This window comes from Pantherophis guttatus, chromosome 1, assembly GCF_059756535.1.
Source record: "Pantherophis guttatus breed Tessera chromosome 1, ASM5975653v1, whole genome shotgun sequence".
Taxonomy (NCBI): domain Eukaryota; kingdom Metazoa; phylum Chordata; class Lepidosauria; order Squamata; family Colubridae; genus Pantherophis; species Pantherophis guttatus.
In genome coordinates, this window is record NC_142063.1 from 75,179,111 (window position 1) to 75,206,240 (window position 27,130).

The following is a 27,130-nucleotide window of genomic DNA, read 5'->3' on the forward strand; positions in this document are numbered from 1 at the left end:
TCTTGTTAATTTCTACACAGAATGTTTAAAATACTGATTTAGAATAGAATAGAATTCTTTACTGGCCAAGTGTATTTATCGGTAATTCTATTATGTATTACTATTATTAATTTAAAACTATCTCGTAAGCCTCTGGTATTTTATATGTGTGTGTGCTATTTCTAATTTGCTTCAAATTTTGGAACAGGAATTAGCTTACCTGTGAAGAAAAAGTGCACACAAGGAAGTCTGCCTGAGACAAGAAGTGTATATCCAAAATAACACCCCGCAGAGAGTTTTCAGTGTATCGATTGTGAAGACCCGCTGACCATGATATAGAATTGTCACTTATGAATTCATAGTTTGGATATCTGAAAAAAATGTATCACAACATCACGCATTTGTTTTCTTTAGGGAACAATGTAGTATCTCTGCACAATTTATTAAGTAAGTCTGAATTCTTGTTCTGAACTGACACTTAGGAATAATGAGGACCACATAATTTATTGGTACAAATTTTACTAACAAATGGAAAACTGACTGTATTTCGTGAGAAGTAAAAACTACTTGTATCTGAAGCTTTTTATACCATCAATCTTGGCAGACTTTTATACAATCAATCATGGTACCTTTCTGCTGAAAGAGATAACTACAGCTGTAAACCATTAATATGCATATTAGATGCTACTTGTCATTTAGCAGCAAGAAAACAATCAATACAATAACATGGATGGGGGAAAAAACCCTGAAATTAAATCCAGAAACGGAAAAACCTTTGGTCAACAGGAAACTGGAAGCAGGCACTGCAACTAAGTGTGTTCTTTATAGGTTTGTCCTAGTATAATTTATCCCAATGGCTTCCTTCCAAACAGGAAGTAAAACTGTAACAATGTCCAAATATGGATTAATTGGAAATCGTAGTCAGAGTGTAGCAAATTGTTCTGCCAATAGTGTAAGAACAGAAAAGGACTAGTTAATTCAGCTCTTGATTCAATTTTCTCTCTAGCATTATATCCTAGTTCCTAATATTTTCCCAGCACTTTTCATCTTGAGTAGTCACCAGCTTTTCTTACATCTGCATCTTGGGATAAATAGTTGTTTTTTTTAATCCTTCTTGAGTAGGAACCATTAAATAGAAACCCATTAAGTAGAAAATCAGGGCTATAAGTCTGATGTTTTCTTACAAGTTTAATGTGTAATTGAAAATCACTAAGTGATCTACATTGTGATGCATCAATTGAAGTTGGAGAATGATGGGGGACCATGGTTTTTATAAGTGTGATTGAGATAGAGATAGGATTCCAGTAGAAATTAAACATAATGAACTGGATTGAGAAGACAAAGAAACTTTTCATGCCAGGGAAGATGTATTCTTGTGGCCCAATCCTCCAGTGGAAAAATTTTACACCATGGGAGCAAGAACAAAATATGGAGGAAATTTTTTAATGTAAATAATGATATTTTCTCTATCTTCAATCCTAAACCCCAAAAAAGTTTGGATATGATTTCAAATAATGTTGAGATAAATTTACTGAAATTTGAAAAAGTCCTGAAACAAGACGGTAACATTGAATAAACCATATTGTTTAAATATGGATCTGCATCATGTAAAACCACTTTTGCAGCAACTGTGAACCAGGATGCCTTACTTGGATTTTGCCTCTTGTAATAGTGAAGGATCATCTGTAGCCAAATAGACTCGCTTTTTGTCAATATGCTTTCTCCGGGAAAGAAGTTGGAAACGTTCTTCAACATGTATCATGTATTCTTCAATCGGATGAAATGCTGCTTCTGTTCCCACTTTATCTGTTCTACGGACGTGAATACTGGAAAATAACATGAAACTTAGCATTTCTCTTAGACAACTCTTATTAATTCAGAACAAAGAGTCTGTGGCAATTCAAGGATCCTCTCCTGTAAGAGTCAGGAGGCCCTAAGCTTTAGAGAATTGCCAAAATTGCATCTTTCCTTATGTGAACAACGACTCAATCTAGACTACTCCTTTTGACAGAATAAAATTCCACAGACTGTTCTGTGTATGGGTCTGCATCTATCTGCATTTATAAACAAAAAACAAAAAACAGATATCTCAAACGTTCATATTAAGAAAATGCATTTTTTAAAATCTCTTAGGATGGTAAAAGTTCATTCTAAGATAAAAGGTAGATGAAAACAATTGTACTTCGTTATGTCAGACAATTTATTCCAAACAAATGGAAATATTACAAAGTCAGAACTGAAAACATGAGAACCCCAAATAAAATTGATTAGGTTAGGTTGTAAAGAAAGTATTTATTCATATATAAAAGTCATTAATTTGTGAAATACATTGCTGCAAGATAGATTAATTGCTATAGCTTATAAGACTATTTTGACTTAATTTTTAAAAAAACCAAATATTTTTAATTTATTTATTAGATTTATGTGCAGCTCATCTCATCCACAGGTGACTCTATTTCAATTATGTTGAAAATAACAGCTCTTTTTACAATTGGAAGAGAAAATGTAGCCATTTAGGGATATAGTTCCCAGAAAATTTAGTGGAGTCAAGAAAATTAAAGAAATATTCAATCTAGAGATTATAGGCATTTATGAGCTGAAACATAAACTGTTCAAAATATGCAATTAGATCCCTATGTAATTTATAAAAAATAATGCAATGTCCTTTATTTGATAATGATTAGATCGTAAACAACAGCCTACAGTTCTAAAAAATGGGTATCAAATACAAATTTCAAAAATCCAATTCATAGTTCTTAAATAATTAAACTGGCTATATCCTAGATCTGTCAACCAGCATAAATATTGATAAGTAGGTGCTTCCGATAACTAAGATCATATAGTTCTGCTAGTTTGTATACCATTTCTAAGAAAACCATTTAAAAACAAAGATTAGACACTTGGATGTTGCTAAGAATTATTTCCTAAGTAATTTGAAAGACCAATAATATATTGCCTGCACTATCAGAAAGCCATAAAATATTACTTTCTTAACTTTTAAACAATTTTTTTCTGAACATATTAAAAGGATCAGTGATCATTAATTATAAAAGCTAAACGAAGCCTCCATTGTCAGAGGTATTATATTTCTGAATTATACATGTTGGGGTGAACAGGGTAGGACCCTCATTCTGTATAGTGAACTTGAAATTTAAAAAAGTGCTTTAAGACTGCTTTCTTTATTCCCAAATAGCATTGATATGAAAAAGAAAATACTGAAATAAGGTAAATTGGAGGGAAATTGTGTTTTCTCAAAAGTAAATTCTACTGATTTCAATGGAAATAAACATGAGTTTATGTTTATGACAGTGTTAATAATCTAATAAAACACTTACCCAACAATTGGATGTTTAAAACCAAGTTTTCTTGTGGCTTCTTCTATCTCTTTTTCTAACAAAGGCTGTGGACGAATCAAGTATTTGACAAACTGTGAGACCCACCATACTGGAGGATCCCCATGGATGCGAATTAGTCTATCAGCCAGATCTTCTGGAATTGCCAGTGGCAAATATGGAGGCCGTGGATGTAGACTGTCAACTATGGGCAATTCTATAACTTGAACATTTTTGTCATTCATTTCACCTGGAAAAGATATGATTATGATAAAATATTTCAGAAATATGTGATTTTACCAATTTTAATAAAAATAGAGAAAATACATTGTTTTAAAATATAATTTGTAGCTTTCTGACTGAGATTGAGTATCCATTTCAATGATTGTTTTGAATCCAGCAACTGCACAAATTCAAGTTACCAATAGACTGAACAGAAATTTTACATTAAGTATGTCCAACCCACAGTCCTGGACAGCTAGTAATGAGCCCCCACAATTCCTCTTCACTCAATATGGCTTAGGCAAGTCAAAAGGTTGGACAACTATACTTTAGATTCATTTGCACAAAATATCATAGATTGATAAAAATGAATTGCCATAGTCACTAATTCACCTCTGCCCACTGACTACAGGTAGTCCTCAACTTACCACCAGTCATTTAATGAAGATTTGGAATTACAACAGACTGGAAAATGACTTAAAATTACAGTATTTGCACCACCTCCATGGTCACATGATTATAATTTGAGCGCTTGGCAAGCAGCTTGCATTTATGACCAGTTACAACACCCTGTAATCACCTGATTGAGATCTGCAACCTATGCAGGCAGTTTATGACAAAGAAAGTCAAAGGGGGAACCCAGATTCATTAACAATCATGTGATTTACTTAATGATCATGGTAAAAATAATCATAAAATCAAGTCTGGTCACTTGATGATTTGCTTAATGACTGCATTGCTTGGCAAACAAAATTCCAGTCACAATTGTGGTTGTAAATTTTTGGTGTTTCCCCAAAAATAAGACCCTGTCTTATATTTTTTTCAACCCTGAAATAAGCGCTTGGCCTTATTGTCATGTGCTCAAAAACCCAATTGGGTTTATTATCAGGGGATGTCTTATTTTGGGGAAAACAGGGTAGTTGTACATAAAGTATTAAAATGCATAAAATAGCTATAGAAAATATAGCTAGGAAAAAGCTAAAGCTTGTAACAACACAACCTGAATTATGTTCCTTAAATTCTAGTATTTGTTGGTAAAACGTTCATAACACATACTGGTATACGCTGTTATTTTTACATCAAACAGAGCATCATTTATTCTAGCTTTTGCAAAGTTTGGGTGCAATAAACAAGCCTCATGATACTGGATACATTTCCAGAAAGGTGTGTGAAATAAGAAACAAAAGAGAAAGGAATTGAGGAATAAAGATAGTAGAAATTCTCAGCATTTTCCCCATTCTCTTCCCAATTTCTCTATATAGGCATTATAAATGAATTTACTGACATCCTTTCTTCCATTCCCTTTCTGTGTTTCTATCATATATAAAATTTGCTAAGTGCAAAGTGAGAAAACCTGAAGTAGGATTTTACTAAATTAGGATCAAAGATCCAAAAAGTTAAATACAGATTTAAAGTAAAAGTTAAATCTCCCTTCCTTCCCAAAAGCATTGACAAAAATAGTTTGTCAATAGTTTCCCCCCACAATGTTTTGATGTTTTGACCGGGTAATCTAGTTTACAGCCCTGGGATTTCCTGCTAGATTCCAATTCAAGTATAATTCAGGTCTGCATCTGTTTTGCTTTTCAAGGTCAGCTGGATACTGCAACTGGTTGTGACCAGGCTTAGAAAATAACGAATAAAATCAATGGCTTAAATTAGAAATGATTCACTTGATATTAGTGCTATTTCAGAAGGATTAATCCCATATCCAACTTGCTCTTATCTTAAATAAAATATCAGTTTAATATTGTAATTTTAACTAAGACACACATGGAAATTCAAAGCACTTCTCAATTCATCAATGCATTTTAAAAAGGGGGAAATCTATGAACAGAACTGTCACAATGAGAAGACATACAATTACAGCAACCTCACTTCTTCAATTCCAGTTTGGATTATAATAGGAACTGTCTTCCATTATTTCTCCAAATTTACTTGATAATCTGAACACATCTTTATCTAGAAGGTTCTATATTTTTGATGCTTGGAGGTGGCAATGGTCTATAAATAATAATAATCTCAAATACCAACAACAACAACAATAAAAACAACAATAATATAGAAACAGATATTCTGAGAAACTGTATTCCCAAACCATGAGCAACATTTTTGCCTCATTTCCTGAAAGGGAGGAGTTAAGGAATGAAATAAATACTTTAAACCTTTTATGCTTACAGACACTTTTTCAAACAGAAAGTGGTAACTAACCCTTGAGCAGTATGCCAAAGGCTACATTCCAAAAAATAGGCAGGACACAGATATCAATTAAATTTGATAGAATCTAATATAAATTGTAAATTAAATTTGATTAAATAAAATTTAATATTATTTTCTTTGTATTTTCCTCTTCTATCACATTATAAAGTACACAGTTGAAGCAATATCTGGAGGACCACACCAAAGCCTTTTAGCAGCCACAGGTAACTGTAGAGCCATAGACCAATTGTCCATGGCATAGGATGAAACTGATGGACTGTGAGACAAATCTGGTCCTCACCTACTTTCTGTTAATTTGCAATTTTCACCAGTTAACTTCAACACTGCAAAGAGATATCTCTTTTATTGCATCTTCCTTTGTTTTACCTTTCTCTCAAAAGAGACTAAACAGAGGAATGACACAGTGGCTGTTATTAATATATTAAAGGTAAAGGTTAAGATTTCCCCTTTCCAGTTGTATCCAATTCTAGGGGTTTGTTTCTTAGCTGAGAGAGCCAGCATTGTCCAAAGACATTTTCCGTGGTCATTGGCCAGCAAGATTATATGCCATGATGCACAGAACGCTGTTACCTTTCCACCAAAGTAGTACCTATTTATCTACTCATATTTGCATGCTTTCAAACTGCTAGTGGCAGGAGCTAAGGCAAGTAACAGGAGCTCACCCCATCACACAGCATTGGGCCTCGAATCCAGACTGTCAGCTTTCTAGCTGACAAGCTCAGCATCTTTAACTGCTGAGGTATTGTGCTCCTGTCACTGTATTAATATTTTTATGTATTAGGCATGTCTTTAACCAGCAGAACAAAACTAAGCTTGTTATCTCAACGTTAGGAAAGATTAAAAAATGAGATAGGAAACTTTTGCAAGGAAGAAGAGTAACCAATTCAATATAATTTGAAGGTAATCTAAACTTATGTATAAAGCCTTGCCAGACTTCCCTAATCCAATTGGAAATTTTCTAAATGCTTCTCGCAAAAGAAAATTTTGAAAATGGGAATCATAGTGGCCGATAGATAACAGACAGGAAACTTCATCAGTTGAGCTAATTCTATTTGAAGGTAACATTACATTAACAATATCGTACAAGTTTGAAAGTAATTTTCTCTCCATTCCTTTTACAGCCCAAGAAATTAGAGAAGGTCTAAAAGCTGCTTGTCCCACCCACATTCTTGCTGTGGGCTAAGTTGCCTTTTATCTGACCATTGCTTGGCTGCATCTCTTTACTCTGTTTCCAAGGTCATTTCCACATACCATTACAGTATGTCAGTGACACCAATTGCTTACAATACACAAAGCAACTCATTTGAATGCTAATGTTACCTATTCCAAATATGCCTGTGCTCAGCTGCTTCAATAGATCATTATTTCAAGTTATGGTTTTAGTCTTTCTTACATTTGGGGTCCATTAGATTATAATCAATATCCAAAGAGGTTTTTCTTATATAGTAAGAAAATTTGATTATTTTAAAATCAATATAAAATGCTTCCTTGCCACAAACTATGAGTGATATATCTGCACAATTATAACATTAGTAAGTTTGTGCAATTAATCTGTACTAATACAGAATAATAGGGCTGGAGGGTCTTTGGAGGTCTTCTAGACCAACCTTCTCCACAGGCAGAAGATTCTATTCCATTCCAGACAAATGGCTGTTCAATCTCTTCCTAAAATCTCCAGTGATGGCACACCAACAACCTTTGAAGGCAAACTATTCCATTGATTGATTTCTCCTTAGTTCTAGGTTGATTCTCTGCTTGATAAGTTTCTATCTATAACTTATTCTCTTGCCCTCAGGTCTTCATAGAATAGATTAACCCCCTCTTCTCTGTGATAGCCTCTCAAATAAGCCTGCTATGTCATGCTTATTCTTTTCATTAGACCAGACATATCCAGTTCCTTTGACTGTTCATCATATGGTTTAGCCTCTAGTTCCATTATCTGTGTTGCTCTTCTCTGCACCCTTTCTAGAATCTCAACCAGGGGTGAAATCCAGCCGGTTCTATCCGGCTCGGGCAAACTGGTAGCGGCGGCTGTGGGAGGCTCCGTCCACCTGTGCAGACATCACGACGTTGCTTTTTTGTGACATTTTAAGCCTCTGAGCATGCACAGAAGGCTTTACACATGCGTAGATATTGGCAAACCAGTAGGGAAGATAAGTAAGTTTCAGCCCTGATCTCAACAACTTTTTTGTATCGTGGTGACCAACATTGTACAGTAGTATAAATGCAGTATTCCAAATGGGGTCTTACCAAAGCAGTATAAAGCAGTACTAACACTTCACATGACCTTGATACCATCCCTCTGTTGAGGCAGCCTAGGACTGTATTGGCTTTTTTGGAAGCTGGCTCATAAATTTAAGTGGTTGTCTACTAGGACTCTAGATCCCTCTCACAATTACTGCTGTTGAAGGACATACCATCTATTCTATATATTTGCATTTAGTTTTTCTTACCTAAGTGCCATATACTTTCATTTGGATTTACTCCCAGATGAATATACTGTAAGAATACATACTGAGATTCAAGCTGAATTCCTTGAAAATATTAAACTGGGAATTTTTAAACTATTGCATTTTGAACACGTATCGGTAGTTTAGGTTGTCCCAAATGCTAAATCAAAGGATGCATAGTCTATGTCACACTAAGTCAGAAACTTTTGCAGATCTGCTGATCTTCCTTCAGGTTTGTTCATTATGTATCTATCCTTCTTCAGATTACCATCTCTACCAATTTGCTAGAAACAGATACGTAACTGATTGGTCTGTAATTTCCTAGAAGTCCACAAAATCCTGTTTTAAAATTTGGTGTCACATTGCTAACCTTTTATTCTATTGGCTGTGAGCTTGATTTCAATGGCAAGTTTTGCTGTAAGTTTGCAGTTTCACATCTCAGCTGTTTAATAACCCTCTGGTAGATGTGATCAAGGTGTGAATTGTTACTTTATTCTCTTTCAAGATGTCTCAGAACATCTCATTAACTCAATTTGCATTACTTGTTTTATTTTCTTTCCTGAAAATGTCAGTACAGATTCACATATCTGTCATATACTTTTGTAGTAAAGACAGATGCAAGATTTTCATTAAGTCTGTCTGTAATTTCTGTATCATTCTTGAGCAATCCTTTCACTCCTTTATTGTCTAATTGTACACCAGTGGTGGGTTGCTCCCGGAGCTGTCCAGTTCTTGTGAACCGGTAGTAAAAGCGGCGGGAGGCTCTGTCCACCCGCCTGGACGTCATAATGGATGATCTGTGCATGCACAGAAGCTTCTGCGCATACACAGAAGCATGTGTGCACGCTCCCGCTGCGAACCGGTAGTAAAGATAAGTAGAACCCACCCCTGTTGTACACCCATTTCCCCAGCTAGTTTTCTACTTTGAATAATTTAAGTTCTTATTGTTCTCTTTTACGGGTTTTTTTTTTTTTTTTTGCCATATACTCCTAAAGTTCCTTATTTGCATTTATCATCATCATCATAGGCTTTTCCAGACTGTATTTGTGGATTTAATTTGACTTATTCCTTCACTGTGGAATATACTGTAGCTTTTAAACTGTTCTAAGGTACAGATATTTGGGACATGTAGAAATTTACTTTCTTCATCATATCCTGAGCATGAATATAACCAATCTATGCAAGGGTAACAAAAATCCTCTATTACTGAAATACACTTCTCTTGCATTTCCCCGTTTTATTTCACTACCTCCAGATCATCCTTGGTATTTTGATCAGGAGGAAAGCAGCATATCTGTAAATACACACACACACACACACACACACTCACACATGCACACACACAATAACATAGTATAATGTTTCTACTCAAAAATGATAGTATCTCCATCAGGCTCTCCATATCAGCAGGTTTCTGATGTACAACTATATTTATATTTTCATTCACAACCAGTACTCTTAATTTCTCCATTTTGGTTTGGAAACTTTTTGTACTGCCATTGACTGATTTAACTACAGAGTGAATCGTTTCTTCTTTCAGATGGATGACAATCTGAAGCAAATTAACGACACATGCCAAGAATAAACATTCAGAGGATACTTTTTATTCAAGCATTTTAATAATCTTGGATAAACTTTTTGGCATTTATATAATGCTTTCCGATGTCCAAAGCACTTTTTATATCATAGAAAAAAAATTGGATCAATCATATTCCTATGTTACAGCTATTGGTTTTTTTTAAAAAACTGATGGAAAAAATAATTAAAATCTGCCAAGCAATATTTCTGTTCTAAACCTCAATTTCCATTGTACAAAAATTCACTGGTGCAGAATGCTTTGAAGTAGAATGCACTAAATTCTTTATTTCATTACCTGTGCCTGGTAGTTTTATGATATTCCCATTTTAGAAAAAAAAAAGTACTATTTCAGATATTCATCTGAAAAATTTATATTTACTATCAGCCAAATATCTTCACAGAAATGCTTCTGACTTTATGTAAGTTCTTAACCCATATATTTGGGTTCCAAATGTCTTCAAGCATTTCATCTTGGCATACAACCACAGTAGTGCAAAATAAAAATTCTACTTAAGAGATGGTCTATTCCACATTGTCAAAAGTAATATCAAATATATAAAAGAAAATACAGTCATTTTTTTAACCTCTGGCATGTATATTTGTGACAATCATATAAATAGGATTTATTAAGACTTCAACGTGGCTAAGAATAATATTAGTATAAATATGTTGTCATGAATCATTTAAAATTGTAATGTACAAATCATTTACAAGACATCATTCCATGCTGTGAATATATAAATAATATTTTCACACTTAGAGCAAACTATCCCAAAATCAAAATCTATAGGAGATAATTAAAGTTGCAAAGCCAACTTTACAAATCTTCCCTTTTCTTCTTTCTTTCTTTCTTCCCTTTTCCAGAATATAAAATAAAAATAAACCAATATGTTGTGACATAAAAATGCTAAAACGCAAAGATATAACAACATACTTAACCAGCACTACTTTTAATTCCATACAATTGAGTTCTTGTCTCAAAAGTTACTTTCTTCTATTGTTACTCAAGAGTAAATAATCTACAGTTGAATGAGAGGTGGAGTCACATGTGAAGCTAATCACTTGTTCCTGGATGCTGCCTCATCCTGCTTGCCTTACTATCATTCTTTTAAAAAGAGCCAGACTGGTTAGCCAAACTAACCAGACTAGACTAGACTAGACTAGACTAGACTAGACTAGACTAGACTAGACTAGACTAGACTAGACTAGACTAACAGAACAGAACAGAGCAGAGCAGAGCAGAGCAGAGCAGAGCAGAGCAGAGCAGAGCAGAGCAGAACAGAACAGGTATTGTGATGATCCAGGGCACGGCATAGAAATAACACAAACAGTTGGCAGTTCAAACAGACCCTTTATTGCTCCAAATCTCCCCAAACGCTCCCATGTTATTGGCAAATCCTAAAGCAGAGTGAGAACCCCCACACAAACCTCAAGCAGCCTCTGTCTGCAATTAGTCCAGCCCAGTGCTGTCTGCACCAAGGCTGCACGGCAATAAATCCCAAATGTATTTGGCAAAACAAGAGCCAAGCAAGGAGTTCAGGGAATAGAAGATCCAGATAATTAGTCCAGAATGACAAGGAATGAAAGGACTCTTGACAAGTTCAAACATCGGCACACAATACTTCAGGAACTCAGCGTTTGATCCCGACAAATGCCCTTCCCCACAGTGTCTCCTTAAATCTCATTTCCCAGGTGTTCCTGGTGAAGCTGGGCAGGGCACTCTCCTCGCACATAGCCTTCTCTGCCTGCACTGATCCCGCCTTCTCTGCATTCTCCTAGCCCTTGCATCAGGAAGAGGTGGTTCTTGCTCCTCGTCTGAGCTCTGTCTCTCCTCCCTCCCTGCAGGCCTTGCTAATTCCGAACAGCCTTGCCTGGACTGACTCTGCCTTTCCCCAGTTTCCTCCAAGGCCAATGGAGCTGCCCTCTCACTCTTGTCATTTCTTGTTCCAGCTCATCTTCCACCGCAAATTCAGACTCTGACAGGGGCATGACAAGAATAGAATAGAATTCAAGGTCGTGCTGAGGATTTTGCGCATTATCTGCATGATAAAGTCGCTTAGATTCGGGAAGGCTTGGACTCTGACTGGATGGGTACAGGCGGGTTGTCTGAGGTGTGTCTTGAGACTGTTACCTGGGATGAGTTTGACCCTGTGACCCCCAAGGACGTGGACAGGATGCTGGGGAGCCTGAACGCAACCACATGTTTATTGGACCCGTGTCCCTCCTGGTTGGTGCTGGCTACCCGGGAGGTTACACGAGGCTGGCTCCAGAGGATTATAAACACTTCCTTGAGTGAGGATTTCTTGCCTCCCGCCTTGAAAGAGGCGGTGGTGAGACCCCTCCTCAAGAAGCCCTCTCTGGACCCAGCTGTTTTGGCAAACTATCATCCAGTTTCCAACCTTCGCTTCTTGGCGAAGGTTGTTGAGAGTGTGGTTGCACGACAGCTCCCGCAATACCTGGATGAAACCGTCTATCTAGATCCGTTCCAGTCCGGCTTCAGGCCCGGGTACAGCACGGAAACGGCATTGGTCGCGTTGGTTGATGATCTCTGGAGGGCTCAGGACAGAGGTTGCTCCTCTGTTCTGGTCCTATTAGACCTCTCAGCAGCTTTTGATACCATCGACCATGGTATCATGTTGCGCCGGTTGGAGGGATTGGGAGTGGGAGGCACTGTCTTACGGTGGTTCTCCTCCTTTCTCTCTGACCGGTCACAGTCTGTGTTGACAGGGGGACAGAGGTCGACCCCGAGGCCCCTCATATGTGGGGTGCCGCAAGGGTCGGTCCTCTCGCCTCTCCTGTTCAACATTTATGTGAAGCCGCTGGGCGAGATCATCCATGGTTTTCGGGTGCAGTGCCATCTGTATGCTGATGACACCCAGCTGTACATCTCCACCCCAGACCACCCCAACGATGCCCTTGAAGTGATGTCTCGGTGCCTGGAGGCCGTGCGGGTCTGGATGGGGAGGAACAGGCTCCGACTCAACCCCTCCAAGACTGAGTGACTGTGGTTGCCGGCGTCCCGATATAGTCAGCTGGTGCCATCGCTGACTATTGGGGGCGAGACATTGGCCCCCACGGAGAGGGCGCGTAACTTGGATGTCCTCCTGGACCCATGGCTGTCTTTAGAAAAGCATATGACGGCCGTGGCCAGGGGGGCTTTCTATCAGGTTCGTCTGATATGCCAGTTGCGCCCCTTTCTGGATTGGGACTCCCTATGCACGGTCACTCATGCCCTCGTTACTTCCCGCCTGGACTACTGCAATGCTCTCTACATGGGGCTCCCCTTGAGGAGCACTTGGAGGCTCCAACTGGTGCAGAATGCGGCCGCGCGGGTACTTATGGGGGCGACATGGTGCTCCCACGTGACACCTCTCCTGCGCGAGCTGCATTGGCTTCCAGTTGTCTCCCGGGTGCGCTTCAAGATATTGGTTCTCATCTTCAAAGCGCTCCATGGCTTAGGGCCCGGTTATTTACAAGACCACCTTCTGCCTCCGATAACCTCCCACCGGCCAATACGCTCCCACAGAGAGGGCCTCCTCAGGGTGCCGTCTGTCAGGCAATGTTGGTTGGCGACCCCCCGGGGAAGAGCCTTCTCTGTGGGGGCACCCGCCCTCTGGAATGAGCTACCCCCAGGGATACGACTGATCCCGGACCTCCATACCTTCCGCCGGGCCCTGAAGACTTTTTTATTTCAGCAAGCCGGACTGGGTTAAAAATCTTTTAATTGGGGAATTTTATGGGTAAGGGGTTTTAAATTGGGGAAGCCAAAGACAAATTTAATTTCATTTTAAAGTATTTTAATATTTGTATTGTGTGTTTTTAATTTTGGCTGTTCACCGCCCTGAGTCCTTCGGGAGAGGGGGCGGTATAAAAATTTAAAAAATAAAAAAAAATAAAATAAAAAAAATAAATAAAGAATAGAATTCTTTATTGGCTAAGTGTGACTGGACACACAAGGAATTTGTCTTTGGTGCATATGCTCTCAGTGTACATAAAAGAAAAAAAATACATTCATCAAAAATCATAAGATATCACTTAGTGATAATCATAGGTTACTAAATAAACAATCAAATCATATTAGGAACAAATAAAACAATATAAATTGTAGCGATACAAGCAACAAGGTTATAGTCATAAGTGGGAGGAGATAGGTAATAGGAAGGATGAGAAGAAATACAGTTTTAGTAAGTAATTTGACAGTTGTTTAGCAGAGTGATGGCATTTGGGGGGAAACTGTTCTGGTGTGCATAGTATCAGAAGTGTTTTTCTAGAATGTCTCTAGAATGCGTTGGAAAAGTATAGTGGAACTGAAGCTTCAAGAAAGTGACAAATTTTATTTTAAATTGTGCATACTGTTTGGCATAACTCTTAAAATGCTTTTGAAAATGACTATGGCATACAATTTAAATATATGAACAAATTACATAGACAAGATTTGTTCAAGATGTTTTTCAGTGCCCCCAAAACTGCAGACCAGCCCTAATAGTACCACTGATATTCATTCTGACATGAATATAAAGTGGTGAAAATGTAACTTTAATAAATATTGCATTTTAACAACCTTAACTATCACACATTTCTATTGTCACTATAGAAATTTTAACTTATATCTCAAAACACAGTTATTACACTGGCTGTTTTATCATTAGAGATAATCAACAGAATCATTTTAACACGAGTGATAGTACTGTAATTTTCTTTCAAGAAATAATCTGAACTAAAGGTAGATAATGCCAAGTACATAGAAAAAAATCATAAAGTTTAGTTATTTTGCTAAAAACAAAAGAAAGGCTATTAAAGAGCAAGTACTATTGGCAATTATTTTAAAAGAATTTAATCCATTTTTCTCAAAAATGTAAGATGATTGAATGGTTTTCTTGAATATTCATGAATGGTTAATTGCACATAAATAGAAAAACACCAGCATCAAGGACAACTCTAAATCCACCTAATTCAGAAATAAAACTCTTAATTATTTTCACAATAGGTAAGTATATAAATTGTTTTGGCCATTGAAACTTTTGAAATATTAAAATAATTACTAATCATAATTAATTAAAGTTTTCCAACAAGGAATGTTCAGTTGATTAATATGAAAGTAGACACACAACTTTAATTATATTCTGGTTAACAGAAACTGTTTAGTAACTCTTTATTTAATGTTCCCATTGCAGTTATTACAGTTACAAGGTACATCATAAAGAATATAAATACCAAACATATTTTACTTGTTTTGGAAGGTGGATTTTCTTTTTTTGCGTTCTGTGTAACTATTCGAATGACTCATTTCTTTGCATAGTAAATTTGCACAGAGGAAGTCAACATCTGATAATACATAAAAATCATGGGGCTATTTGGGCAGAAAAGGGGCGTTGGTCTTACCTGACACACTCCTCCTCCTGGGGGTAGAGACAGCATCCAGGAATGGGTTAACTCCATCTGTCAGCTAATTGGACTGAGTCTGCAAGTTGTGATGACACACCTCCTCTGCTTGGGTCCCCAGCTTTGTGACGAAGGTGTTGATGCAGACTGACATGCTGTGCTGTGCTGTAGTTATATCCCCTTGTGGGCCCAGGACTGGACACTAATCCAGGTGGGACTGGATGCTGTCTCCACCCCCACGAGACCAACACCCCTTCTCCATAGTGGTGGAGACAGCATCCAGGAATGGGACATACCAAAGCTGGTTGTCCTATGGGCGGGATGCGGTCCAGTCCGAAGTTTCCTGCTCCGTGTGGACACTCTGAAGCACCCACCTGCCAAAAGCCACCTCAGCCGAGGTGTAAGTGTCCAACTTAGAATGGCAGATAAAGGGGGATGGCGAGGACCAGGTAGCTGCACAACAGACCTCCTCTATAGAGGCCTGCATTGCCCACGCAGCAGTGGTGGCTGCACTCCTGGCAGAGTGGGAAGTTACTCACTGCAGCATCGGCAAGGCCTGGATCTCATAGGCCTTGGCGATACACACCCTAATCTACCTTCCCAAGGTTGAGGGGGTAACCCTGTTTCCCAGCGTGGCAGGCTGGATAGAGACAAACAGGGATTCTGTCCTCCGTAGGGAGGAAGTCCTTTTGATATATCTACGGAGGGCCCTCCACACATCCAAAGTGTGCCACTTATATTCTAATCGGTGGACTGGATCAGGGCAATTCGGTAGCACCAGTTCCTGAGCCCTGTGGAATCAAGTGTTCACCTTAGGGGTGAATGAAGGGTCCATCCACAAAACCACTCTGTCAGAGTGGAATACACAAAGGTCTTTGCATACCGACAGAGCCACCAGCTCTGAGACTCGCCTGGCCGATGTGATGGCCACTGAAAATGGTCTAAAAGCTGGGGATGCAAGCAGAGGAGGCATGTCATCACAACTTGCAGACTCAGTCCAATCAGCTGACAGAGTTAACCCATTGCTGGATGCTGTCTCCACCACTATGGAGAATATCCAATCACTAGATGTCAAAAAAAATGCAGAAATCTCCAACTCTTTGTTTCCATCTACTGATCATCTCTATTTTTCAAGCTCATATATGAAAGCCCTAATATCAGCCATGGTGACGATTAGGCACAATAAGATCTACCCCTACTTTCTGGTTACCAGTTTTGAGCCATACTCCTCCACATTTACAAAGAGGAAAACACTTTACTGGGAGAGTGTAAGAAAATATTTAGTAATATTCACCTTCAGATATCACTGATGCTATAAACAATAGACTTTGCACCAGATATCTACCTATTAGAAACTTGCTGGATAACAACTTCAATCTACTTCAGGCCTGGACGCAAGAATGGTCCTCTACTGTTGTCCCACAGTGTCATAACATTCCCTGCTTTACAAGTGAACCAAAAGGATTCAATCTACCCCATAAAACCTGGTCAATCCTCAACTGGATTAGGACTCAACATGGCAGGTGCGCAAGTCACCTCCATAAATGGGGAAAGCTCTCTCTTCAGAATGTAGCTGTAGTTCTCCAAAGCAGATAGTGCTGCATATTGTGGAACAATGCCCTTTGAGTGCATATCAGGGAAACCCCAGAGACTTTCTGGATGTCCATTACGTATTGGACATCCAATACGTATCCAATACATACTCCCTTATGTATTGACTATATAAATACCTATCTTTGAATTTGTAAATACAATAAATAGTTTTGTATTTGCTCATTGAGAATGTAATTGCGATGTGCTTTTTAATATTTTTGCCATATGCTATATAAGTAAATCAGAATGCACTTGGATACCATAAGACAGAACAGGAATGATTATTTTGCACACACATACAAACCTAGCCTCAAAATACATACAGGAATGTGAACATGGTATGATACTCATAGAAATGAGAGCCCCTCATGAAGTCCCTGACATGACTGCATTTCAGGCAGACTGCAACTGGCTCACATTTATGACTGGTTGCAGTATCCCACCATCATCTGTCCATGATTTGAAATTATTTATTTATTAAACAAATATATATGACCACCCAATTCACACACAGGTGACTTTGAGTGCTTACAACATTAAAAATCCACTACATAAAACCATAAAACTTCCAGAAAAAAAACATCCATTCAGGAGAATGGAATTGCTTAATGATTATGAGTCAGACTTATGACTGAATTGATCACCATAAAAATGAGTAAAAAATGGGTTTGGGTATGTGGTTTCCTCAATTTACCATTGCAATGACTTATGACCACAATTTGGGTTCCAATTGTGGTTGTTAAGTCAAGGACCACCTGTAGTAATTAAGGCATCAGACTAGATTGTGAGTTCTAGTCCCACCTCAAACATGAAAGCCAGCTGGGTGACTGGGTGATTTTGAGCCAAGCACTCTCTCTCAACACAACTCGCCTCAACACCACATCTGTTGTGTGGAAAATAGAAGAAGGAATATTAGATACGTTCACTCTTTGGAGTTATTTATAAAAATAATAAAGGCAGGGTAAAAATAAGCAAGCAAGACCACCCCAGACCACCCCAACGATGCCCTTGAAGTGATGTCCCGGTGCCTGGAGGCCGTGCGGATCTGGTGGGGAGGAATAGGCTCAGGCTCAACCCATCCAAGACCGAGTGGCTGTGGTTTCCGACGTCCTGATATAGTCAGTTGGTGCCATCACTGACTATTGGGGGCGAATCATTGGCCCCCACGGAGAGGGCGCGCAACTTGGGCATCCTCCTGGATTCACGGCTGTCTTTAGAAGAGCACTTGACGGCCGTGACCGGGTGGATTTTTCATCAGGTTCGTCCGATTCGCCAGTTGCGTCCCTTTCTGGATCGGGACTCGTTACGCACAGTCACTCATGCCCTTGTCACCTCCCGCCTGGATTATTGCAACGCTCTCTACATGGGGCTCCCCTTGAGGAGCACCCGGAGGCTCCAACTGGCGCAGAGTGCGGCCGCGCGGGTGGTAATGGGAGCGACATGGCGCTCCCATGTAACACCTCTCCTGTGCGAGCTGCACTGGCTTCCGGTGGTCTTCTGGGTGCGCTTCAAGGTTTTGGTTACCACCTTTAAAGCGCTCCATGGCTTAGGACCTGGGTACTTGCGGGACCGCCTACTACCACCAATAGCCTCCTACCGGCCGGTACGCTCCCATAGAGAGGAGCTCCTCCGGGTGCTGTCGGCCAAACAATGCCGTCTGGCGGCTCCCAGAGGGAGAGCCTTCTCTGTGAGGGCACCTACTATCTGGAACGAGCTCCCCCCAGAGATACGGAGGATCCCGGATCTGCGCACCTTCCGCCGCGCTTTAAAGACCTTATTATTTCACCAGGCGGGCCTGGCCTAATTTTCTCCCTCTTTTATAGAAGATTTTTAATTTTTAAATATCTTTTAGTATTTTATATATTCAATTTTAAAATTGGTTTTAAATAGTTTGGGGTTTTAAATTTGTCGGGGCCAAAATTATTTAATTTGATTTTATTCTACTTTTAAATTTTGTATGTATGTGTTTTATTGTTTGGCTGTGCACTGCCCTGAGTCCTTCGGGAGTAGGGCGGTATAGAAATCAAATAAAATAAATAAATAAAATAAACAAATAAAGCTCAGAATACAACTTTAGTCCAGTCATTCTCTCTGAGCCCAATCTACGTCACAGAGTTATTATGGAGAAAAATTAGTGGAGATTCTATGAACATTGCCTTCAACTCCTGGAGGATATAAAGATATAAATCTAACAAATAAAGATATAAATAAAATTTATATGGATGATGATAGACGTTGTAGTCTAAAGTATCTAAAGTCTACCAGATTACCTAACTAAAAAAAAGGTTAGAGGTTCAAAGCATGATTGGTGGTTCATGAATTATCATTGCACAAGTTCTCCAACAATATTAAAAAAAATTAAGGGAATTTTCTTCAGACTCTGTAACCCACTCATACTATGGAAAAAATTCTAAGGCATCAGATCTGATTAGCAGTATCTACTCTTCTTTCAAATTATTTTGGTACAAAAAGAAATTGGCAACATGGACATTGGGATAAGCCAGAATAGTTAAGATCATACAAATCATTTGGAAGATTACTTGACTGATAGTTACAAATGAAGTGTCTCCTACATGTTTGTGCAAACAGGAAAACCAACCTGGGAAGACTTTGGAAAGACACAACCTCCTTGACCTTTGAGGAGTGAATTTGGAGGGACAGTTTATTTGGAGAAAAGCAGTCCTCCAAAGAGATAGGAGACAGACAGCTAATATTCTAGAACAGACGTATTAGGGCATGTAAAACTATTTTTAAGTAAACTCACATATTCCTCAAAAAGACACTTTCCCACTTTTTCTAGCAAAAGGAAATATTCTCGATTTGATTTGTACAGTACTTCTCTATTATATTCAATACCCACACAAAATACAGATTAAAAACCAATGCTAACACTGTTAATTAAGTATGGAACTTCCTGCATGTGAAACCTTTCCTACAGAGTAAAGTTGCAACTTGTAGGCCCCCGATTTACGAATCAGGATCTGTTTCCTATATGCTGCTCTAAATGAATGGGTAGGGAACAGCTTTATTTATTTTCCGTGTTTGAATTGTGGCAGCTCCCTCTCCTTTGCCCTGTGACTGATGTTAACCAGGCACATAACAACTAAGAGTTATATAAACCCCAATTTCTCATAATGGGACTTGAATTCAATTCTCTTTTGCTAATCTCACACCCTGCTGAAGGCTAGTGTTATCACAATATGGTTGCAGCTTTTTTTGTTCTATGATTGGTATCTTCCTTTCTTTGCTCGATGAAAACTGTTTTTGTCTCCCAATAGCTATGACCTTTTCCTCAAGGACTTTCAATAGCCAGGCATCTGGATACCATGATAAATAGGTTTATTTCTTCTGTGCATTATAATCCAAGACACAAGAGTGTGGAATGAAGGACTGCTCTAGTCCTTTTCAATGCTGGCCTCTTCTCTAAGGAACAGGATAATTGAGAATAAAGTTGGGAGTCTATAGGAACTGCAAGGCTGCTGCAATATATATATATATAATATTTGGAAAATACTGGTTTTTTAAGAACTATGTTGGCCATTGTTTCATATTTCTTCATTTACCACGTTAATGCTTTAGATCATCATTCCATGATTTTAGTGCTTACTGAACAGAACAGAGCAAGCTTTTAAATTCATTTTCATCAATTTTAACTTCCTAAGTCTGAGGTTCTTCTGAAAATGTTATAACTTTATTCTCCCCCCAGCCCCTCAAATCTGGATGCTTCTATTCTTTATTATTTCCTAGAATCTCTCATTAAATCATCTATTTTTGTTTTCTTATAGGAGCTCAATTACCCAATAGGTAGAAAAATTCAGTTTTAACTAAATTTTGTTTTCTAATGGGACGCTTATATTAACAACACCGTTCACTCAACTAAAACAATTGAATTTTATGGCAAACGTATGCCATAAAATTATTTTTATGGCAACTGTAAACTGTGTAGCAGTTATTTAAGTCCAACATTAAACAACATTTATTACCTGAACTGCTGTCAACTTAGAGGACTCAATGAGATCAACTGTGTATATTTTGTTTTTCTATAAAAAATAATGCAAAATATTCCGGTTAAAAGTATGATCTTTATTTCTTCCAGCACTAAATTTAAGAAGTGTGTGTGTGAGTGCACATGCACAACACTCGCAAATTTAGTACTGGAAATAGAGAAATAAGACCACCCAAAGGCAAAGTATGAACCCACAAAAAGTCATGACAATGATATAGGGAATGTTCCCTCTAATTTCTGACAGTCTGTTTGGTGAAAAAATGTTTTGTGCTGTTTTGTCCAAACCAAGTACAAATTTGTGAGCCACTTTATAAGCATACAAGTTACAAGTAAATATAGTAACAACATGTTAAAATGTTTACATATTTCTTAGTATAGAATTGATTACGTGCCATGAAGTGTTTTTTGACTTCTAGTGGCGACATAGATGGATTTTCGCCATGTTTCCTAACCTGGTCTTCCAATTCTTCCAATGCTTATTGCTTATTGTAACGGAGTACCATCCACATTGCTGCTAATATCATTTCTTTCTTTTTATCTTCCACCTTTCCCAGAATTAAAGGCTTCTCCTGAGAGCTGGGTCTCCATAATATTCTGAAGCAAGGTAATTGTTATTTGTGCCTTGAGTGAAATCTCTGGATTAATTTGTTCAATGACTCATTTGTTTTCTTGGCTTCTTTAACACTAAAGTCCAACTTTCACTTCCATAGACGCCAGCAAGGTGAGTGGAGATCAAGGCAGCAAGGTTGATGGGTTCAGCAGAGTGAAATATTTCATATATATAATTATATCGTAGATATAAGGATAACCATGTGTACCAGCTACCTTTACATGTGCTGATGCTTTTCATTTGATGGATCCTGCAGTTTAATTCAAGGAATGGAAATGGAACCCAACCTGAAAACAAACCTGAAAACCAGTTCAAGAAAGTACTATTTCAGAGAAGCAGAGCTAAACCCAATTCAAAAATATCTTAAATGTATTGAATTCAAATGGATTTCTTAACAGATAGTTATAAACTACAAAGAATCTGTTTTCCTTTGATTTGAGGAATAAAGAGTTTTCTGGGAGTGCTAGTTCTCTCCCTTTGTTAATAACAACAATAAACTAACTAAAATATAGGCACATTTAGATCTCTATTAAAAATGTAAGTTTCGAATTTCATAAATGCAATTGTTTTTTAGTCAGCTATCTAGTAATACAGATGATTACCCTCTACTATTTTTCTAATGAAATTCCAAGAAGAGAAATTTGATCATAGTTAGATCTTTTTTTTTTTTTTTTACAATGGAACATTAAAAATGAGAACTTTTTATTTATAGTAATTGCTAATTATATTTATCAATTCTGTACTCCTCTTGAATATAGGGTTTGGCATACAGCATGGAGTTATCACTGAAGAAAGGACATGGAGCAGTAATTTCCATCAAGTAACTTTTTCTATGTTCCAGGAAACCTACTAAGCCTCCAGAGCAGCAAGTAGGCATCTAAAGTGCTGTAGTGGAGTGGGGAGAAGAAACTATTGAAAATGATTACAGACTCTCCTAAGAAGAAGATCAACTCTAATCCTTAGTAAAGTGGTTGTTACTATTATTCAAACAGTCCCTATTACTGGCACTGCAAAGGGCACTGAAGACCTGGGTCTTCCGCCAAACCTTTGACAAAAGTAATAGATGCCCCTTTCTTGCTTTTCATTATCCTCCTGAACAAAATTTATTTTCTTTGTCATTGTTGTTCTTTTGTTTTATGTGGATTTTTTGAGTTTTTTGTATTTTTTATTTTGAAATAAATAAAGGAACTAGGACTTTGGAATCCTAGTTGATGATCACTTAAACATCAGCCAGCAGTATGTGGCAGCAGCCAAAAAAGTTAGTACAATCTTGATTGCATAAACAGAGACAAAAAATCAAAATCATGTGATGTATTAGTACCGCTGTATAAATCCTTAGTAAGACCACACCTGGAATACTGCATCCAGTTTTGGTCACTACATTACAAAAAGAGATGTTGAGACTTTGGAAAAAGTGCAAAGAAGAGCAACTAAGATGATTAAAGGCCTGGAAACAAAAACATATGAAGAATGGTATGGCCAGTCTAGAGAAAAGAAGGACTGGGGGTGACATGATAGCAATATTCCAGTATTTGAGGGGCTGCCACAAAGAAGAGAGGGTCAACTTATTATTTAAACAACTAAATTTTGTTTTCAATAAAGATGTATTACAGTAGAAAGACTCTTCATTTCAATGCATTTTGAACTCTAGCAAACATACCAAATGCTTCTGTTCAATAATACTAAAAAGAATATTGAAGATTATCCTAAATGCTATTGATAATACAGATAGTTATCAGTCAAAATATTCAGAGGCATAATACATCTTATCCTCAGATGGTATGAACAAATAATGAAAGCTTCCAGAGTTTATCCAAAATACCAAAATTAGAACAGCAGACTGCACACACTTTTACTTTTATGAGATATTTCCATAAGGCAGTTAATTATACTTAATCACTCCTAACCAAAAGCCATATATAAACTATTGGGACATAATCTATAAATTTTGCAGGACATTTAAACTTTGTGACTTAGACAGGACATTTACAATGTTACGATATCCCTTTCATTCTCTTGCAATAGCTCCTGAAAGCCAATGGAAGAGTACTTGTATATTGCACACTGGAGAAAGATAAAAAAAGGGTAACAGAATCACGTGTACAAACAACATTTGAAAAAGGCATATCAAATAAAGAGGTCAAGGAGGTATACCTCTTTAACTTGGGCCCAAAATGAAAAAAGAATGTTGCGTTCTTTTACAATGACGTTTATTGTACATGTGATGAGCTTCCAGTCAATAACAAAATGGGATGAGTTCAGTGGTGAAATCTAAACTGGTTTGCCACCGGTTCGCTGGCCATGCATGCGCGCTACGCACCAAGTGCGTGCTGCACAGTTTGCACCAAACGCATGCTGCATGCATGCACATGCGTGCTGTGCAGTGGTGGATTTCATTTTTTTTTTACTACCGGTTCTGTGGGCGTGTCGTGGCTTGGGGGCATGGCATGGGAAAGATACTGTAAAATATCCATTCCCACCCCACTCCAGGGGAAGGTTACTGCAAAATCCCCATTTCCTCCCGATCAGCTGGGACTTGGGAGGCAGAGAATAGATGGGCCAGTCAGAATTTTTATTACCGGTTCTCCGAACTACTCAAAATTTCCACTCCCGGTTCTCCAGAACTGGCCAGAACCTGCCGAAACCCACCTCTGGTGCTGGTTGCAGGAAGAAATAAAACGAACAGTGCTTCCGATTTACGGAAATGTTGAGTCTTCCGGATATACCTGGTAGGGTCCTACAGATGTCTAAGGCGTGCCATTGGACCTCCTGCAGGTGTCTCAGATGTGGGCAGAAGTCCGGGAGAACCAATTCCTGCTCACGATGGTAGAGGGAATTGATCTTGGGCAGGAATGATGGGTCCAGGCATAGGACCACACGGTTGGGGTAGAAAACACAGAGGTCCTCCCAAACCGATAGGGCGGCCAGCTCGGATATACGGCGGGCCGAGGTGATTGCAACGAAAAAGGCTGTCTTCAAGGTGAGGAGTCGTAAGCTGATGGCTCCTAACGGCTCGAAGGGAGGCTGCATAAGGACCTGAAGAACCAGAGTCAGGTCCCAGGTTGGGTACCGGTGGATGACCGGAGGCCTCAGGTTCACCTCTCCCCTCAGAAACACTCGAATCTTAGCATCATGCGACAGTGGAAGATCGTTCTTAGTCGACAAGACCATTGACAAGGCCGCCACCTGTCGACGGAGCATGTTTGGGGCAAGAGGCCATCTTGAAGAAAATCAGGTACTTCAGAGACAGATGCAGAGGTAGGGTCCACATGGACTCGGAAGCACCAGATACAGAATGAGGACCAGGTGGCGTTATAGATGCGGTATGTGGACGGGCGCCTTGACGCCTGAATGGTTTCTTGATTGCCTTTCTTGAGATGTTGTCCTGTCTCAGGAATATCCTCTCAAGTGCCAGGCAGTCAACTGCAGTCATTGAGGCCCTGGGTGCAGAATGACCCCCTGCTTGAGAGAGATCCTGTTGTCCGGAATGCGCCATGGAGGGGCGACCGACAGATTCAGAAGGTCCGCGTACCAAGCCCGGCGCGGCCAGTGAGGGGTGATCAGTAGGACGTCTGCCTTCTCGGCCAGGATCTTGCGGATGAGCCTCGGGATAAGAGGTATCGGGCTAAATGCGTACAGCAATCCCGGAGGCCAGGGTATGGCGAGCGCGTCTATTCCCTACGCTTGAGGGCAAGGATACCAAGCAAAGAAATGAGGAAGCTGGGCACTGTCCACTCGTGCGAAGAGGTCGAGGACAGGAGGGCTGAAGCGTTGGGACAGCTCGCGGAAAATGTCTGAAGACGCCACTCCGAGTGGTTGAGTTGCGTCCTGCTCAACCAATCCGCAGTGACATTCGTTGTTCCGGAGATATGCTGTGCCCTGAGAGAGAGAAGGTGAGTCCCCGCCCAGGTCAGCAAGTGAGTCACCTCGTTCATCAATGGTCTTGAGCGTGTGCCCCCTTCGCGGTTCACATGCACCATTGTAGTCACATTGTCTGTCCGGACGAGCATATGTTGACCCTCCACTGAAGATTGGAATTGGAGGAGGGCAAGGCAAACCGCACGGAGCTCCAGCCAGTTGATGTAGTTCTGGCAATCCACCAGAGACCAATGGCCTTGTGCAACCTAGGAATGCATGTGGGCGCCCCATCCCGCCAGACTGGCATCGGTCGTCACCATGAGATGAGTGGCTCCTGGAAGAAGCAGCCTTTCATCAGGGACGACGAGGTCCACCAGCGAAGAGAGCGGCAAACTCCTGCCTGTAGTGGGACCCGAGCGTTGGAGTTGCTGCGGCGGGAGCATTGGTATGGAAGCATGAACCATTGGAGTCGTCGACCATGAAGGCACGCCCACAGGACAATGGAGATGCATGATATCATCTTCCCGAGCAGGTGAGACAGGAGCAGGAGAGGAACGGACTGGGACGAGAGGATTTGAAAGATCAATGACTGTATGCTGAGGCAACATTCTGGAGACAGAAAGACTTGCCCTTTGACCGAATCTATAATCGTGCCCAGGTGTAGAATCCGGATAGTGGGTCGCAAGTGGCTTTTTGGCAGGTTTAAGGAAAAACTGTGTTGCCGTATGCAGTGGCACACCGTGGCCAGGTCCCGTGTGGCTTGAGACTATGTGGACGATAGGATGAGAACATCGTCCAAATAGCAAAGGACCCTGATGGGAATCTGTCGAAGATGTGCAGCTGCAGCTGACAGGATTTTTATAAATGTCCTGGGGGCGGATGACAGGCCAAAGGGCATCGAGCGGTATTGGAAATGGCGATTGTTGTAAGAGAAGCGGAGGAATCGACATTGTGATGGTTGAATTGGGATGTGAAGGTAGGCATCCTTGAGGTCTACAGAAGTCATCCAATCCCCTTCTTGAATGTACCCCAAAATGGATTTCAGGGATTGCATTTTGAACTGATGGTAAAGTACAAATTTGTTCAATTCCTTGAGGTCCAAAATTCCTCTGCAGCCGCCGGAATGTTTTGGAACAAGGAAAAAGATTGAATAGAAAACGGTCCCATGGTGTTCTGTGGGAACCGGCTCTATGGCACAAATGTCGAGAAGATGTTGTATTTCCGCCTCCATCAGTCGACGTTTGGTCGGGTTGGACGACACTGAGCACTGGACGAACCTGGTGTGAGGGCAGGAGCGGAGCTCCAAGGTCAAACCTAGCCATAACGTCTGTAAATCCCAGGCGTCCTTCGTTGTGGATTCCCACTGGACGGTGAAGTGTTGGAGGCAGCTGCCAATGGGAAAGTGATGGAGGGAGTCACTTGCCCCTCCGAAAGGCACGGGTCCCCGTACCTCTGAAGGGCTGCTTGACTGGGGCCAAGCATCTGCTGCAATCTCTGAAGGAGGATCTATCGTATGGACGGTCAAATCCCAGAGAGTACTGTCTTGCAGCGAAGGACCTGCTGGGTCCTGGATCAGCTTGAAAGGGCAGCCTCTGGCTATATGAGGGAAATTTGCGATCGGTCTGCCTGTATGAGGAGGGCATGACCTTACGCTTGTCTTTGTCCTCTATCAGAATCGGATCCAAAGCCTCCCCGAAGAGGTGGGACCCTTTGTAGGGAGCCGATGCGAGATGCCACTTTGACTTCATATCTGCTCTCCAGTGCCTCAGCCAAAGCAGACGCCTGGATGTCACTGTCAAGACCAAGGCACGAGACGCGAATTTGGCGGCATTAAGAGAAGTGTCAGCAGAAGTGTCCGTCACCGCCACAACCTTATTGATGTCTTGGTGGACTCTTGTGTCCT

At 39.8% G+C, this 27,130-nt stretch overlaps 1 protein-coding gene across 10 annotated transcripts in view; it reads right to left on the minus strand.

Annotated features, from left to right (window-relative positions):
- Window positions 1–27,130, minus strand: part of FUT8 (fucosyltransferase 8) — a 109,075-nt gene that overhangs the window by 5,651 nt on the left and 76,294 nt on the right. For all 10 annotated transcript variants that reach the window (XM_034417575.3, XM_034417573.3, XM_034417574.3 and 7 more), the window contains 3 exons: window positions 3,315–3,561; window positions 1,629–1,805; window positions 200–350 (listed from right to left, as the gene is read on the minus strand). In XM_034417575.3, coding sequence (XP_034273466.2) covers window positions 200–350; window positions 1,629–1,805; window positions 3,315–3,561 — 575 coding nt within the window. The remainder of the gene's footprint in view (window positions 1–199; window positions 351–1,628; window positions 1,806–3,314; window positions 3,562–27,130) is intronic.